Source organism: Prionailurus bengalensis, chromosome B1 (assembly GCF_016509475.1).
Source record: "Prionailurus bengalensis isolate Pbe53 chromosome B1, Fcat_Pben_1.1_paternal_pri, whole genome shotgun sequence".
NCBI lineage: Eukaryota > Metazoa > Chordata > Mammalia > Carnivora > Felidae > Prionailurus > Prionailurus bengalensis.
In genome coordinates, this window is record NC_057344.1 from 152995046 (window position 1) to 153007488 (window position 12443).

General features: G+C 33.6%; 1 protein-coding gene across 5 annotated transcripts in view; it reads left to right on the forward strand.

Annotated features, from left to right (window-relative positions):
* EPHA5 (EPH receptor A5) overlaps window positions 1–12443 on the forward strand; it is a 349973-nt gene that overhangs the window by 167971 nt on the left and 169559 nt on the right. For 4 of the 5 annotated variants that reach the window (XM_043572581.1, XM_043572578.1, XM_043572580.1 and 1 more), the window contains exon 4: window positions 9228–9383. The exons of the other annotated variant lie outside the window; for it this stretch is intronic. In XM_043572581.1, the coding sequence (XP_043428516.1) occupies window positions 9228–9383 (156 nt within the window). The remainder of the gene's footprint in view (window positions 1–9227; window positions 9384–12443) is intronic. 5 annotated transcript variants of the gene reach the window in all.

A 12443-nucleotide genomic window follows, 5' to 3' on the forward strand; every position in this document is an offset into this window, starting at 1 on the left:
ATGGAAATAGCAATCTGAAGAATGCCTAGGGCACACAGTGGGAAGAAAATTCACTCCTCTCAGGTCCTTGGGAGGCAGAGTTCACAGAGACACCTCTCCTGGAACAGAGGAGCTGACCAGCACCATTGCCCTCCCCTACCCCTCAGCATAAACACAGAACCACTGGCACCAGTGGGAGATATAGCACAGTGCTGATGTTGGTTGCTCCACTTTCTTAAACCAAGCTCCATTTCCCTGCACTCTGGCCAGACTGCCTTCCTCAGTCACACTTGCCTCAGTCCCAGTGTAGTGTGCTCCTACCCCAGAAGACCAGCACAAATCCCTGTCTACACCACATCTCCCAACCAGAAAGTTCTGCAGGGCCTCAGTTCTGGTAGAGTTGGTGTCAGATTTCATCCCACAATTATAGCAGAGCACATCTAGTTAAAACTTACCACATTCAAGCTAGGGACAAAGCACTGCCCCCAAAGGCAAGGAGCACCCCTGCAGATGCCTGGCCTAAAGGATAGAGCAGCCACCTGGCACTACATGACCTCCTCTGCATAAGGCCATTACTTTCAGGAGCAGGAGACAAAACTGGCTTATCTAATACAGAGAAGAAAGCAGAGACTTAGATAAAATGCCAAGACACAGGAATTCATTCCAAATGAAAGAACAAGATAATACCACAGCCAGAGATCTAAGCAAATCACATATAAGTAACGTGCCTGATGGAGAATTTAAGGCAACGATCATAAGGATACTCCCTGGGCTTGAGGAAACAATAGAAGACATCACTGAGACCCTCACCATAGAGATAAAAGAGTTAAAGAAAAGAATTAAATAGAGATGAACAATGTAATAAATGAGATTGGAAAGAGGCTTGATGCAATGAACACAAGGCTGGAAGAAGCAGAGGAATGAATTAGTGACCTAGAAGACAAAATAATGAAAAATAGTGAAGCTGAATAAAAGAGAGAAAGAATTATGTAACACAAGAATTGACTTAGGGAACTCAGTGCCTGCACCAAATGTAATTACATTCCTATTATACAGTCCCAGAAGAAGAAGAGAGAGAAAGGGGGCAGAGAATTTATTTCAAGAAATAATAGCAGAAAACTTCCATAATCTGGGATAAGAAACAGACATCCAGGGGCGCCTGGGTGGCGCAGTCAGTTGGGCGTCCGGCTTCAGCCAGGTCACGATCTCGCAGTCTGTGAGTTCGAGCCCCGCGTCAGGCTCTGGGCTGATGGCTCAGAGCCTGGAGCCTGTTTCCGATTCTGTGTCTCCCTCTCTCTCTGCCCCTCCCCCGTTCATGCTCTGTCTCTCTCTGTCCCAAAAATAAATAAACGTTGAAAAAAAAAATTAAAAACAAAACAAAAAAAGAAACAGACATCCAGATCCAGGAGGCACAAAGAACTTCCATCAAAATCAACAAGAGCAGGCCAATACCAAGGTATATTGTAATTAAGTTTGCAAAATATAGTAATAAAGAATAAAATCTTAAAAGCAACAAGACAAAAGAAGCCCTTAACTTACAAGAGAAAATCCATAAGCCTAGCTGGAGATTTCTCAACAGAAACTTGGCAAGCCAGGAGAGAGTGGCATGAAATATTCAAAGTGCTGAATGGGAAAAATCTGTAGCCAAAAATACTCTATCCAGCAAAGCTATCACTCAGAATAGGAGAGATGCAAAGGAGAGACAAAAGTGCTAAGGCAAGAAATGATCAGAGAAAATCTGACTAAACAATGAAAAAAAAAAGTAAAATAATAGTAAGTACATATCAATAATTACTTTGAGTGTAAATGGACTGAACACTCCAATCAAAAGACATACAATTTCAGAACAGATTAAAAAACTAAGACTCATCTATATGGTGCCTATAAGAGACTTGTTACAGACCTAAAGACACCTGCAGATGGAAACTGAGGGTATAGAGAAACATTTATCATACAAATGGATGTCACAAGAATGTCTCAGTAACAATCCTTATATGGGACAAACTAGACGTTTTTGTTCTTATATCGTTTTTATCCTGCTTTGGTATCAGGGTAGTATTGGCCTCATGGAATAATTTTGAATAAGTTCCCTCTATTCCAATATTTGTAAGATTTTGATAATGATTGTCATTAATTACTATTATTTTTTTTAATGTTTGATAGAATCTACCAATGAGACCATGTGGTCTTGGGCTTTTCTATGCTGGGAGGTTTTTTTTTGTTTGTTTGTTTTTTGTTTTTTTTTTATTCCTAATTTAACCTCCATGCTTTTTATTGGTCTAAGAAGATTTCCTATTTCTTGGAATCAAGATTCATGATTTCATCTTGGTAATGTGTATTTTTAGGAATTATCTGGCCTTTTTCTAAAATGTCTGATTTATTGGTTATATAATTACTTATAGTAATCTGCTGTCATACTATGTATTTCTGTGGTTATCTGTTGTATTATTTTCTCTTCTATTTCTCATTTTGGTTTTTGAGTATTCTCCCTTATTTGTTAGTTAATATAGTTAAAACATTGCAAACTTTGTTTGTTTTTACTTATTTCTTTCAATATTGTTGTTGTTTATTCTGGTTTCTATTTTATTTATTTCTGATTTTTCTTTATTATTTCCTCTCTACTAAATTTCAGCTAAGTTTTTTTTTTATTTTTTTAATTCTTTGTGGTATAATGCTAAATTGTTTATTTTAATTTTCTTTTTTTTTAGTGCAGGCATTTTAGCATGAATTTCATGCTAAGATATATTTTTGCTGCATCTTATAGGTTTGGAAATATTATGTTTCCTGTTTCTTTTGTTTGGAGATATATTTTGATTTTCCATTTGATTTCTTATTTGGCCCACAGCTTGTGCAGTTGTGTATTGTTTAATATTTACATATTAAATATTTAATATTTGCATTATATGTATTCCAGCTTTGCTTTATTGTTGATCTTCAGTTTTGTACCATTGAGGTTGGAAAATATACTTGGTATGATTTCAGTCTTCTTAAATTTGTTACATCTGTTTTTTCTATGATTTAACCAGGGAATTCCATGTGTACTTGAGGAAAATGTATATTCCACTTTTCTTAGATAGAACTTTTATGTATATCTTTTAGAACCATGTATTCTGAAGTAGGCATCAAGTAAAAAATATTCTTATTGAAAAAAATAACTTTAAGTGAGGGTACTCATTTAAAATAAAGCATATCAAAAAATAAATACAGCATGTCAGAAGGGAGGCGTGGGAGGGAATGAAGTAGGTGAAAGGGGGATTAAAAGTACATTTATCATGGTGAGCACTAACTAATAGTGTATATAATTGTTGAATCACTATCTTGTATGCCTGTAACTACTATAACCCTGTGTAAGGGTTAACTAAGCTGGTATTAAAATAAAAAATAAAAATATACTATTCTTTTCTTCTCTGATATTTTACAATGTTAAAATCAGCTTATTTATTTTAACCATCTAAAGTTGTATTCTAACTAACAAGCTTTGTTAAATTCTTGAGTAGTATCTTTCTAATATTTCTGTGTGCAAGCATTCAAAAGATGTCAAGTTTTAGAGTTCCTACTTCCAAACCCAAGAGCACACTGTACACACTGTATATTAGCCAATTTCACAATAACTTACATTAAAAAATAGAATTCCTACTTCAAAACCTCTTTTAATGTATCATTGTTTTAACTCATTATCAGTTTTTTTTTATGCTCAGGATATATTTTAAATATAAAGATAAATCCATCATCTTAATTTTGGTATACATATTATCAGATTATTTTTAGTTGTAATCTTATGTTATGTTATGCTGATTTTCTTATTAAACACATCTTTTAAATTTGGGCTGAACTATCTTGTGGGCACTTCATTTAAAAAAATCTGTATAAAAAGTAAATTTTATTTTGTTTATATCCTCCAATAATTCACATATAATAGAACTGTGGTGAAACTCTTGCTCATAGTGATTTTCTGTCATTCTTAATAAAGCATAATTGGATAAATCCAATAACACTTTGAAGATTAATTATATCTTGAACAATATCGACAAAAAGTCTGTGCATTTCTATTCCCATTTCTTTATATATATGGATGTATTTTAAAATGATCTGTATATTTTAATTCTAGTGAGGAGAATGATAATATTCAATATTACTAGCCAGTATTTTGTACATTACATTTTTTTGTTGGTGACCATGTTCCTGAATTGTAAGATGAATTCACTTAGGTACCCCAAGGGTGATGAACGTTTAAGGCTAAAGTTTTTTGGAAACATTAAAAATAATTTAATTGACAATAAAAAAGTGTGGGGAAAAAATCCTAAATTATCAGTTTAAACATTTTTGACAATTTTGAGAACTTACAAATTTTTTCTCATTAGATTAGGTACACCATTTTACAACTTTAACAAATGAAATTCATATACTGATGATGTATATTTGTTTAGATTTTTAAAACTATTTTAATAGGTGTAATCCTAATTTTCTAAGTGATAACTATGAAAGCTGGAATGTTGGTAGCTTATGTAAAACTTCTAAAGTAGCCAGTGTAGATGTAACTAACACATATTATTATTTACTTGCCAAGAGTTAATATTGAAATAATTTAGCTTCATCAGCTTTTATTAAGTTCTGCTGTGTCATTTTGACCCTGAGAAGGACACAAATATACTATTTATCCATCCAATAAATGTTGCTGAATATGTACTCAATACATTGAATTATGCTACAAATGATGAAAATCAAATGAACTGTTTCTATTCTCCAGAATGTTTATATAGAGTTGGGAGCAGGTGAAAATTCCTACACATAAAACTGACAAAAGTTTTGCTATATGCCATAAGATAGATATTAAATAAATAGTTTCTAGATCTAAAAGATGTGTAAGGAGGGGCGCCTGGGTGGCGCAGTCGGTTAAGCGTCCGACTTCAGCCAGGTCACGATCTCGCGGTCCGTGAGTTTGAGCCCCGCGTCGGGCTCTGGGCTGATGGCTCAGAGCCTGGAGCCTGTTTCCGATTCTGTGTCTCCCTCTCTCTCTGCCCCTTCCCCGTTCATGCTCTGTCTCTCTCTGTCCCAAAAATAAATAAACGTTGAAAAAAAAAATTTAAAAAAAAAATAAAAAAATAAAAGATGTGTAAGGAAAGATTATATAGCCATGGACATCATCACAAATATCATGGAAAAGGTAGCACTTAAAAAGAGCCTTGGAGCATGGACAGTAAAGGAATTATTAAAAATAGTTTCCTTCCTTCCAAAAAAAAAAAAGTTTCCTTCTCTCCAAAGGATTGCCTAATCAGTTTCATGAAGGATATTCATATAGGATACAGTTTTGTCTCCTACTCCTCTTTCAACTTAAATAGACCTGTTTAATATTTTCTAAATAATGTTTAGGCAACATACAATTATTATTTGACACAACTTTGCTCGAGAAGCTGCCTTTATGTTTAACTGTTTAAGTAAACGATATCGAGATGGAATTAAAAGAAATTTTAATACTCACCTTAATAATTATTTGTTAAATATGGCCGTAATTAAAATGCAAAAAAAGTCAATTTTGCTTCTTTTGATTATCACTTTTTATTTTTGGCCTCCCCATATATGTTGTGGATTCACGGTACTTTCAAGTACAAATTTTATTTTCTGACCACAATATAAATATCCCTTGCCACAGTGCTTGACAGAAGGAGTGTCCTCAAAAAAAAAAAAAAAAATACCCAGTTTTTTCCAAATGCATTCAGATTAAATCCAAAGTCCTTATCATGGACTACAAACTTTTTCTTACACTTCTTCTTCTTTGGCTAGAATGCTTTTCCTGCAATATTTAGAAGCAGATAGAAGAGTTTCCCAAGTGCAAGAAATTATAAGTAGATTAGTATGGATGGAGACAGTGAGTGTGGGAGAAGACCATATTTGAAGGATTTCTTTTTGTGTGGAAACTTGCAGACCATGCTAGCATTTTGTAATAAAATTAATTGGAATTTCCCAAAAATGACATGATCAAATGCTGTTGAGAAGTATGGCAACAAGATGACTGCAATCTTAACCAAACCAATTTCAGGGGAGTGGACTATGCCAATGTGTGATTTAAAATAGGAACTAGAGGTGCACGTATGGAAAAATAATTTAAGAAATTGTGTTCTGAAGGGTAGCAAAACTGTTTGATAGCTACAGAGAGAACTGAGATCAAGTGAGATTGATAGTTTATTGTTGTTATTTGTTTGTTGTGCTTCACTTTGTTTCCATTGAAAAATTCTGGAAAACTGTATTGAGGTCATATGAATGACTAGGTGAGAGATAGAGATTAAGAGAGAGAGAGAGAGAGAGAGAGAGAGAGAGAGAAACTGAGTATGTAAAAGGGATAGTAGATAATTTGAAAGATTACTCTCAGAGAGTAGAGATGAGGTTCTTAATTCAAATAAAGATACTTTTCATTGGTAGAAGCAAAAACACATTTCAGTTTTTCATAAGAAAGAAGGGAGAGAGGGTGGCTACAAGTGCACATAGGTTTGGAGATTTGGTGATAGGAAAATAAGCAAGTTTCTTTAATGACTTCTATTTTCTCAGCACACAGAAAAATGTACCAGCGAGAGATCACAAAGGAATAGAGCTTCTAAGGAATAAGAAGAGAGAGGAGAAGCTACAAAATAATCATGCTGGTGCTGAAAACCAAAGTTAACTAAGGAAATAATACTAAAATTGTCTTGCAGCATTGTAGGTCCCATTTGGATTGGGGCCCATGATTTGAAGGCAATGAATAATTACATATACATGTATTTTTTTTCTTGGAAAACACTGAGCTCACAGTTTTCCTCTCTATACCGTTATGTGAATTTCTTTAACCTCAAAATAAATAATACCTTAAGCATAATCATTATCTTCCCCCAAACTCATTTCATACCTGGAGTTCTCTGAGAAAATGGCTCCATCCCTATTCCTGTCTAATCCATTACCCACGCTGATCTGTCAAACATCATTGTGATCTCAGTATTTCCCTGCTTAAAATTTGTGTAATGACCTCAAACAATAAAACCTCTAAGGTGTGACCTGGTGTCCTTTTCCCTCTCTAACTTTATCTCTGCCATTTTAAGTCTACTATCACCCTGATCTTTTAGTTTTCTCTATCTCCTCGTTTGCTCTCCACCGGTTTTCTTTGTTTGCAAGGATTTTGCCCCTCTAATGCATATTAATGCACTCTAATGCCCCCCCCCTTAATGCAAATGCAAATTGGACAATTTTCCTTTTTAATTTTTTGTTTTAATTTCAGCAGAGGCTCAGCTTCCTCAAGAAGTCTTTTGATATTCCAGTCTAAATTAGGTATCAATTTTCACTTCCATGCTCTTTCTTTTTTTCTGTCATAATCATATTTATAATTACTCATGTAATACTGTTAAGACTCATAAAGGCAGAGACATGTCTATCTTATTTACCTCTGTAACCTAGTACCAAGCAAAATTTCTGTCCTACTCATCTGCTGAAAGGATTTTGTTGAACTGCTGGTGAGAAAGAGACACTTACCACCTTAACTTACTTTTACATTTCTTTCTGTTTCCAAAGTTTCTATGGAAGGTTAAATAACAGTGTTGTGTATGGTATCAAAATAAGTTTTTAAGTTAACAGGCATTCATTAAAAGAAAATAAATGCCTTTTGTTTCATAAATGATCACTTATTTCCAAATAGGCAGAATTGTGGATCGACACTTCATGTCTTTGAAAATAAATAGTGTTTAAAGTGAGAACGGTTTTACTGCAGAGGATGAAAGAAGAAAAAAATGGATAACTTAGCAATGAATGGTATTGGCTGCTACAGCAATCCTATTATAAGAAGAATAATATTTTAAATCTTTTCCTAATCATTTGACTACAAGGATGTCCCTAATACTATCAAAAAGCTCTTCTTATCTTTCAAATACCTTCACATTCTCTCTGAATTTATAAGAGCATTAAGGCTTTGCTATCGCTATAATTAGATCTACTGAAAAAAGTCCCTTCTCATTTTTGTCAATTCCTGATTATTCATGGTGATGGCAAAAATCCTTAGCATGGATTACTAAAAAACCAAATCATTTATAGCACATGAAAATTAGCCAAAATTCATTATGTCTATCAAAATTTTCTGTTGAAATACAAGTTCCCCTTTCAGCTTTAGCAAATTGATGCCTGAATAAATGCTCTTAAGTGTATGTACTGAATTCTGAAAATAGAAAAGATATATGCGGTTGATTAGTTTTATGTAATCTAAACCCTAAAAGGTAATCAAACCATCAGTTTGGTGGTTTTCAACTGGCCCACATATTGAAAGTTGGAATAAAAGTTTGGTTTTATTAGCCATGCAGAAGAAAGGATACCAGAGGTCAGGGAATGAGCAGAAATAAAAAAAAAAAAAAGATAAACTCTATTAACACTTATTTGATCACCAACAGAAATGTTAACACAGATACCCAAAGAACATTTTCTTTATGTGAGTTTGAATAGTTCAGTCACAATCTTCATGCTATGTCTTTCATTCATTTATGTGTTACATAACAATTTAGGATCGCCTACTGTGGTCGAACACTGTGATAAGTATTATGAATGTAAAATTGAATAAGACACATTTTCTGTCCTTTATAGATCATAATAATTTGTACAGTATAGATATGACTGATATCAGAATAGATGCTTGTTGAATCAAATAGTTCTAAAATGGAGTAAAATGTAAAGTAAATGCCTAACATCGGACTCCTCCTGGAATCAATATAATGTGAATGATACACCAGCTCACCCATGCTTTCTCCCAAATATAACAAAATTTATGAAGCTCTTAACACTTACTAATTATTAATTAATTAATTAATTAATTAATTTAATAAAATTTAAAGCACCTACTATTCACCTTACTGTTCTATGAGCATCGGGGAAAATTAGCATTTCTTCAACACACTTGTATTAATAACAGAGTTAACGAAAACTATACTCAAAAGACTACTTAAGTTTTAAGTACATATAAGTATTTATCTTTCATAATATAATTTCTTATAAGCTCCTGCAGCATAGAAGTCACTGAAAATACACATATTCCAGACATGTTTAATTTAAATACTTAAATATTTGATTATCTGAATGAATAGGCTGGTATTTATGATTCCGAAGCTTGTGAAACATTTTTGAAGTTAATGCAAATATTGTGTTATATGTAATCTGTGTATACTAGTCAAAATAATGGCATTATTCACCAAACAAACACTGCATCTGTTCCAAGGAAAAGCTTAGTCTCTTATTTCTTTTGACAGTGTGCAGACCTGGGTTCTTCAAAGCCTCACCTCACAGCCAGACCTGCAGCAAATGTCCACCTCACAGTTTTACCCATGAGGAAGCTTCAACCTCTTGTGTCTGTGAAAAGGATTATTTCAGGAGGGAGTCTGATCCACCCACAATGGCATGCACAAGTAAGGAAACCCACTGATACTTGGTGATCCGAACTTTCACCACTCCGAAGAAAGAGCATGATGGAGCCTGTTGCATTCTATCACCATTTTCCCGAAAACAGGCATAATGTTTAATCTTCCAAAATAGCTTTTTTTTTTTTTTACCAAATTTCGATTTTCTTGAGTAAGCTTTGGAAAGTTTGAGTCTCTTTTATCACTCGCTGTTAGAAGCATTCATTTTCCCTAATTTCAAATTCAACATCTAAGACAGATAAAGTATATTTTATTTTATTTTGTGATTTCTTTTAGTGTTCAGGATGGCTAAACATGACTTTGATGAACCCACTTCGCTATTCACAGTAATTTTTTTTTTTCATTCTTCTCCCAACCCAGGCTTCTGATCACATAAGCATACAATAAATGGCACTTGTGCCTTTTTTTTTTTTCTTACCTGCCACACTAAACTACAAGGGCCAGTGAGAAGGTCATCTATAAAAAAAGGTAGGAAACACCACGTGGAGTGGTGAGAGTTGGCAAATAGGATTTAGGAGTCAAATATAAAACCAAAGTTTTAGCTAGGACTTTCAAGCAGTTGTCATGTTTCTTATTAGTGAGTGCCCCTAACTCTAATTAATTGTGGCACATAATCATGTCATCAGAATAATGAATAGTAAATATTTAATTCCAACATTCGCAGTGGAAGCATCCACATTCTTCAGTGTCTTTGGTGTTTTGTTTTTCTAGCGTTCCACAGATTTCTGAGAAAGAAGCACATTTATGTATTTGACAGAAATCCTTTCATAAATTTTCCACATTCAGAGTCCATGGCAAATGAAACAAAAACTCAAAATGAAAGGGAAGAAAGTAAATCCCCTCTCCTCATTACATTCAATATCCATGACCTTGCCTTGTTTTATTATTTTTGATCCCAGGAAGATGTCGTTGCTCTCAAAGATGATGACAAAACTTTTTGAAATTTAGTATTTATTCTAAGACATTCATTTTACTATGAAATATAAATAGGAATACAATTCCTTTAATAAATTGTCACAAACTGAAATTTTATCTGAATTTCAAGGTCTGAATTCCATAGTGTCAGTGAGACATATTTTCATAATTTTTCAAATCATTGATATTAATTAGCTTTGTATTGCTAAAGACAATTCTTTTATCACCAGACTGATAGTTTTACGGGTTAGATGGTTACTAATTATAAACAATTCCTATTCAAATAAGTAAATGACATTATTGTATACACGTTGGGGAGGTTGCATTTGAATAGAGGAGATAATATTATGATTGAAAGTGATACACTTTGGTTACAGTAGAGATGATTTCAATTATTCAGAGCAAAAGGATGTCCAAGTAGAGGGAAATGTGGATAGACAATAGGCTGGTAAATTAGGGAGAGAAAACCATGTCTTGAATTATCCTTTAAATTTCCTTAGTTTTCTAATAATTATTTTCTTTAAGTGATCCAGCCATGATCTTTCTCTTTCTCAGCACAGAATTGAGTCACTCTTTCTGTAAGTTAGGTTTGGGATGAGACTGTGCTCTGGTGGCAGGGACTGCTTCGTCCTCTTAAAGGACTTGAGGCTTCAAATTTTCTGTTTCCAGGTGTGTGAATTTCTAATACTGTGTTTCAAAAGAACACTAATTTGTACACATTTCTCAAAAGACTGTTGGGACTTGTATAGAAGATCTTGCTAACATATTCTGTGAGCGCATGCGTTCCATTTTTAGTTGCATTCATAGCACCACAAATACTGCAAATGTTTCCCTTGAATGGGTGGCTTGATTGATGTTCACATGTTCACATGAGTATCTTGAATTTTTCTTTCACTTTGGATCTTTCGAATTAAATTTATGGTTCCAATTCCTTCTATCTATCATCTATCTATCTATTATCTGTCTATCTATCTATCTATCTATCTATCGATCTATCTATCTAAATCTGGAAAACAGAATGTTATAAACTTATAGGAAAAGAAAAACAAAAAAGTTTCTGATGAATCTGCTTAAATCAAGGGTACATAGCCCTGTTTTGGTTCACATATCACATGTATTAGCAGGCTGTGGAATTTCATTACATTATTTTTAGGTGCATCTGAGCTGCTACTTTCTACCTCTACTTTAGGGCTTCACTTGAATTTGAGTTTCCTTTTGACATTAAGAGGCAGACGTGTCCCCACAAAATTTTGAGGGGCTGTTACTGGCATAACCAGAAGAAAAGGGAGAGTCAGACTCTGATGTATTTGTACAGATTTAGAGGAAAGGTGTTAAATTTGGTTTCATTTCAGTTGGCAGGGAGGAAAAAAAGTTTGATATCTTTCTGAAAGAGACATATTTCAAGTCTGTTTACCTTCACTTCAGAAGTAGACCTGTAACATTTTGACCTCAAACAACATTTTCTCCGTAACTTTCCACTATTAAATCAGTAAAAAATTAAGACTTGTATTTCCATCTTAAGTAATTGTTTCAACTTAAAAGTAACTGTTTTGTGTTGAAATGTGTGAGGTTGTATGTATGGCAAAATTCACAAAGTTCATCCATAAATGTAGTCAAGGTGGGGATTATTTTGCCAAAAATGACAACTCTTGGGTTATGGGGTCCTTTAATTTAAAAGACATTTTGTAAATACCAGGTAGCTTTTTTTTAATCACCCTATTTAAATTTAGTCTTCAACAGTCATGGCTTAATGAATGTTAGGTAGAAATTAATAATAATCTCTATGTTTAAAACAACAAATATTAAGATAAATAGGCTATGCCTTCCCAAACAGCTTAATTTATGCTTATGAACCATTCAGCTACCACTATAGTCCATTCTGTTCTCTGTTGGGAAATCTTTACTTGTCAAGTCTGAAACAAATAAAAATGTATTTTTACTTTTGGAACATCTGACCATATAACATTAACACCTAACTGAAGTTATAACGCTAAGTATTTGGTAATCAACTGTAAAATAGACATTATGCAATTCCTTTTTTAAAAGACTTAATTTTCTATAGCAGTTTTAGGTTGACAACAACATTCAGAGAAAGGCAGAGACTTTCCATATACTCCTGGCCCACACACATGC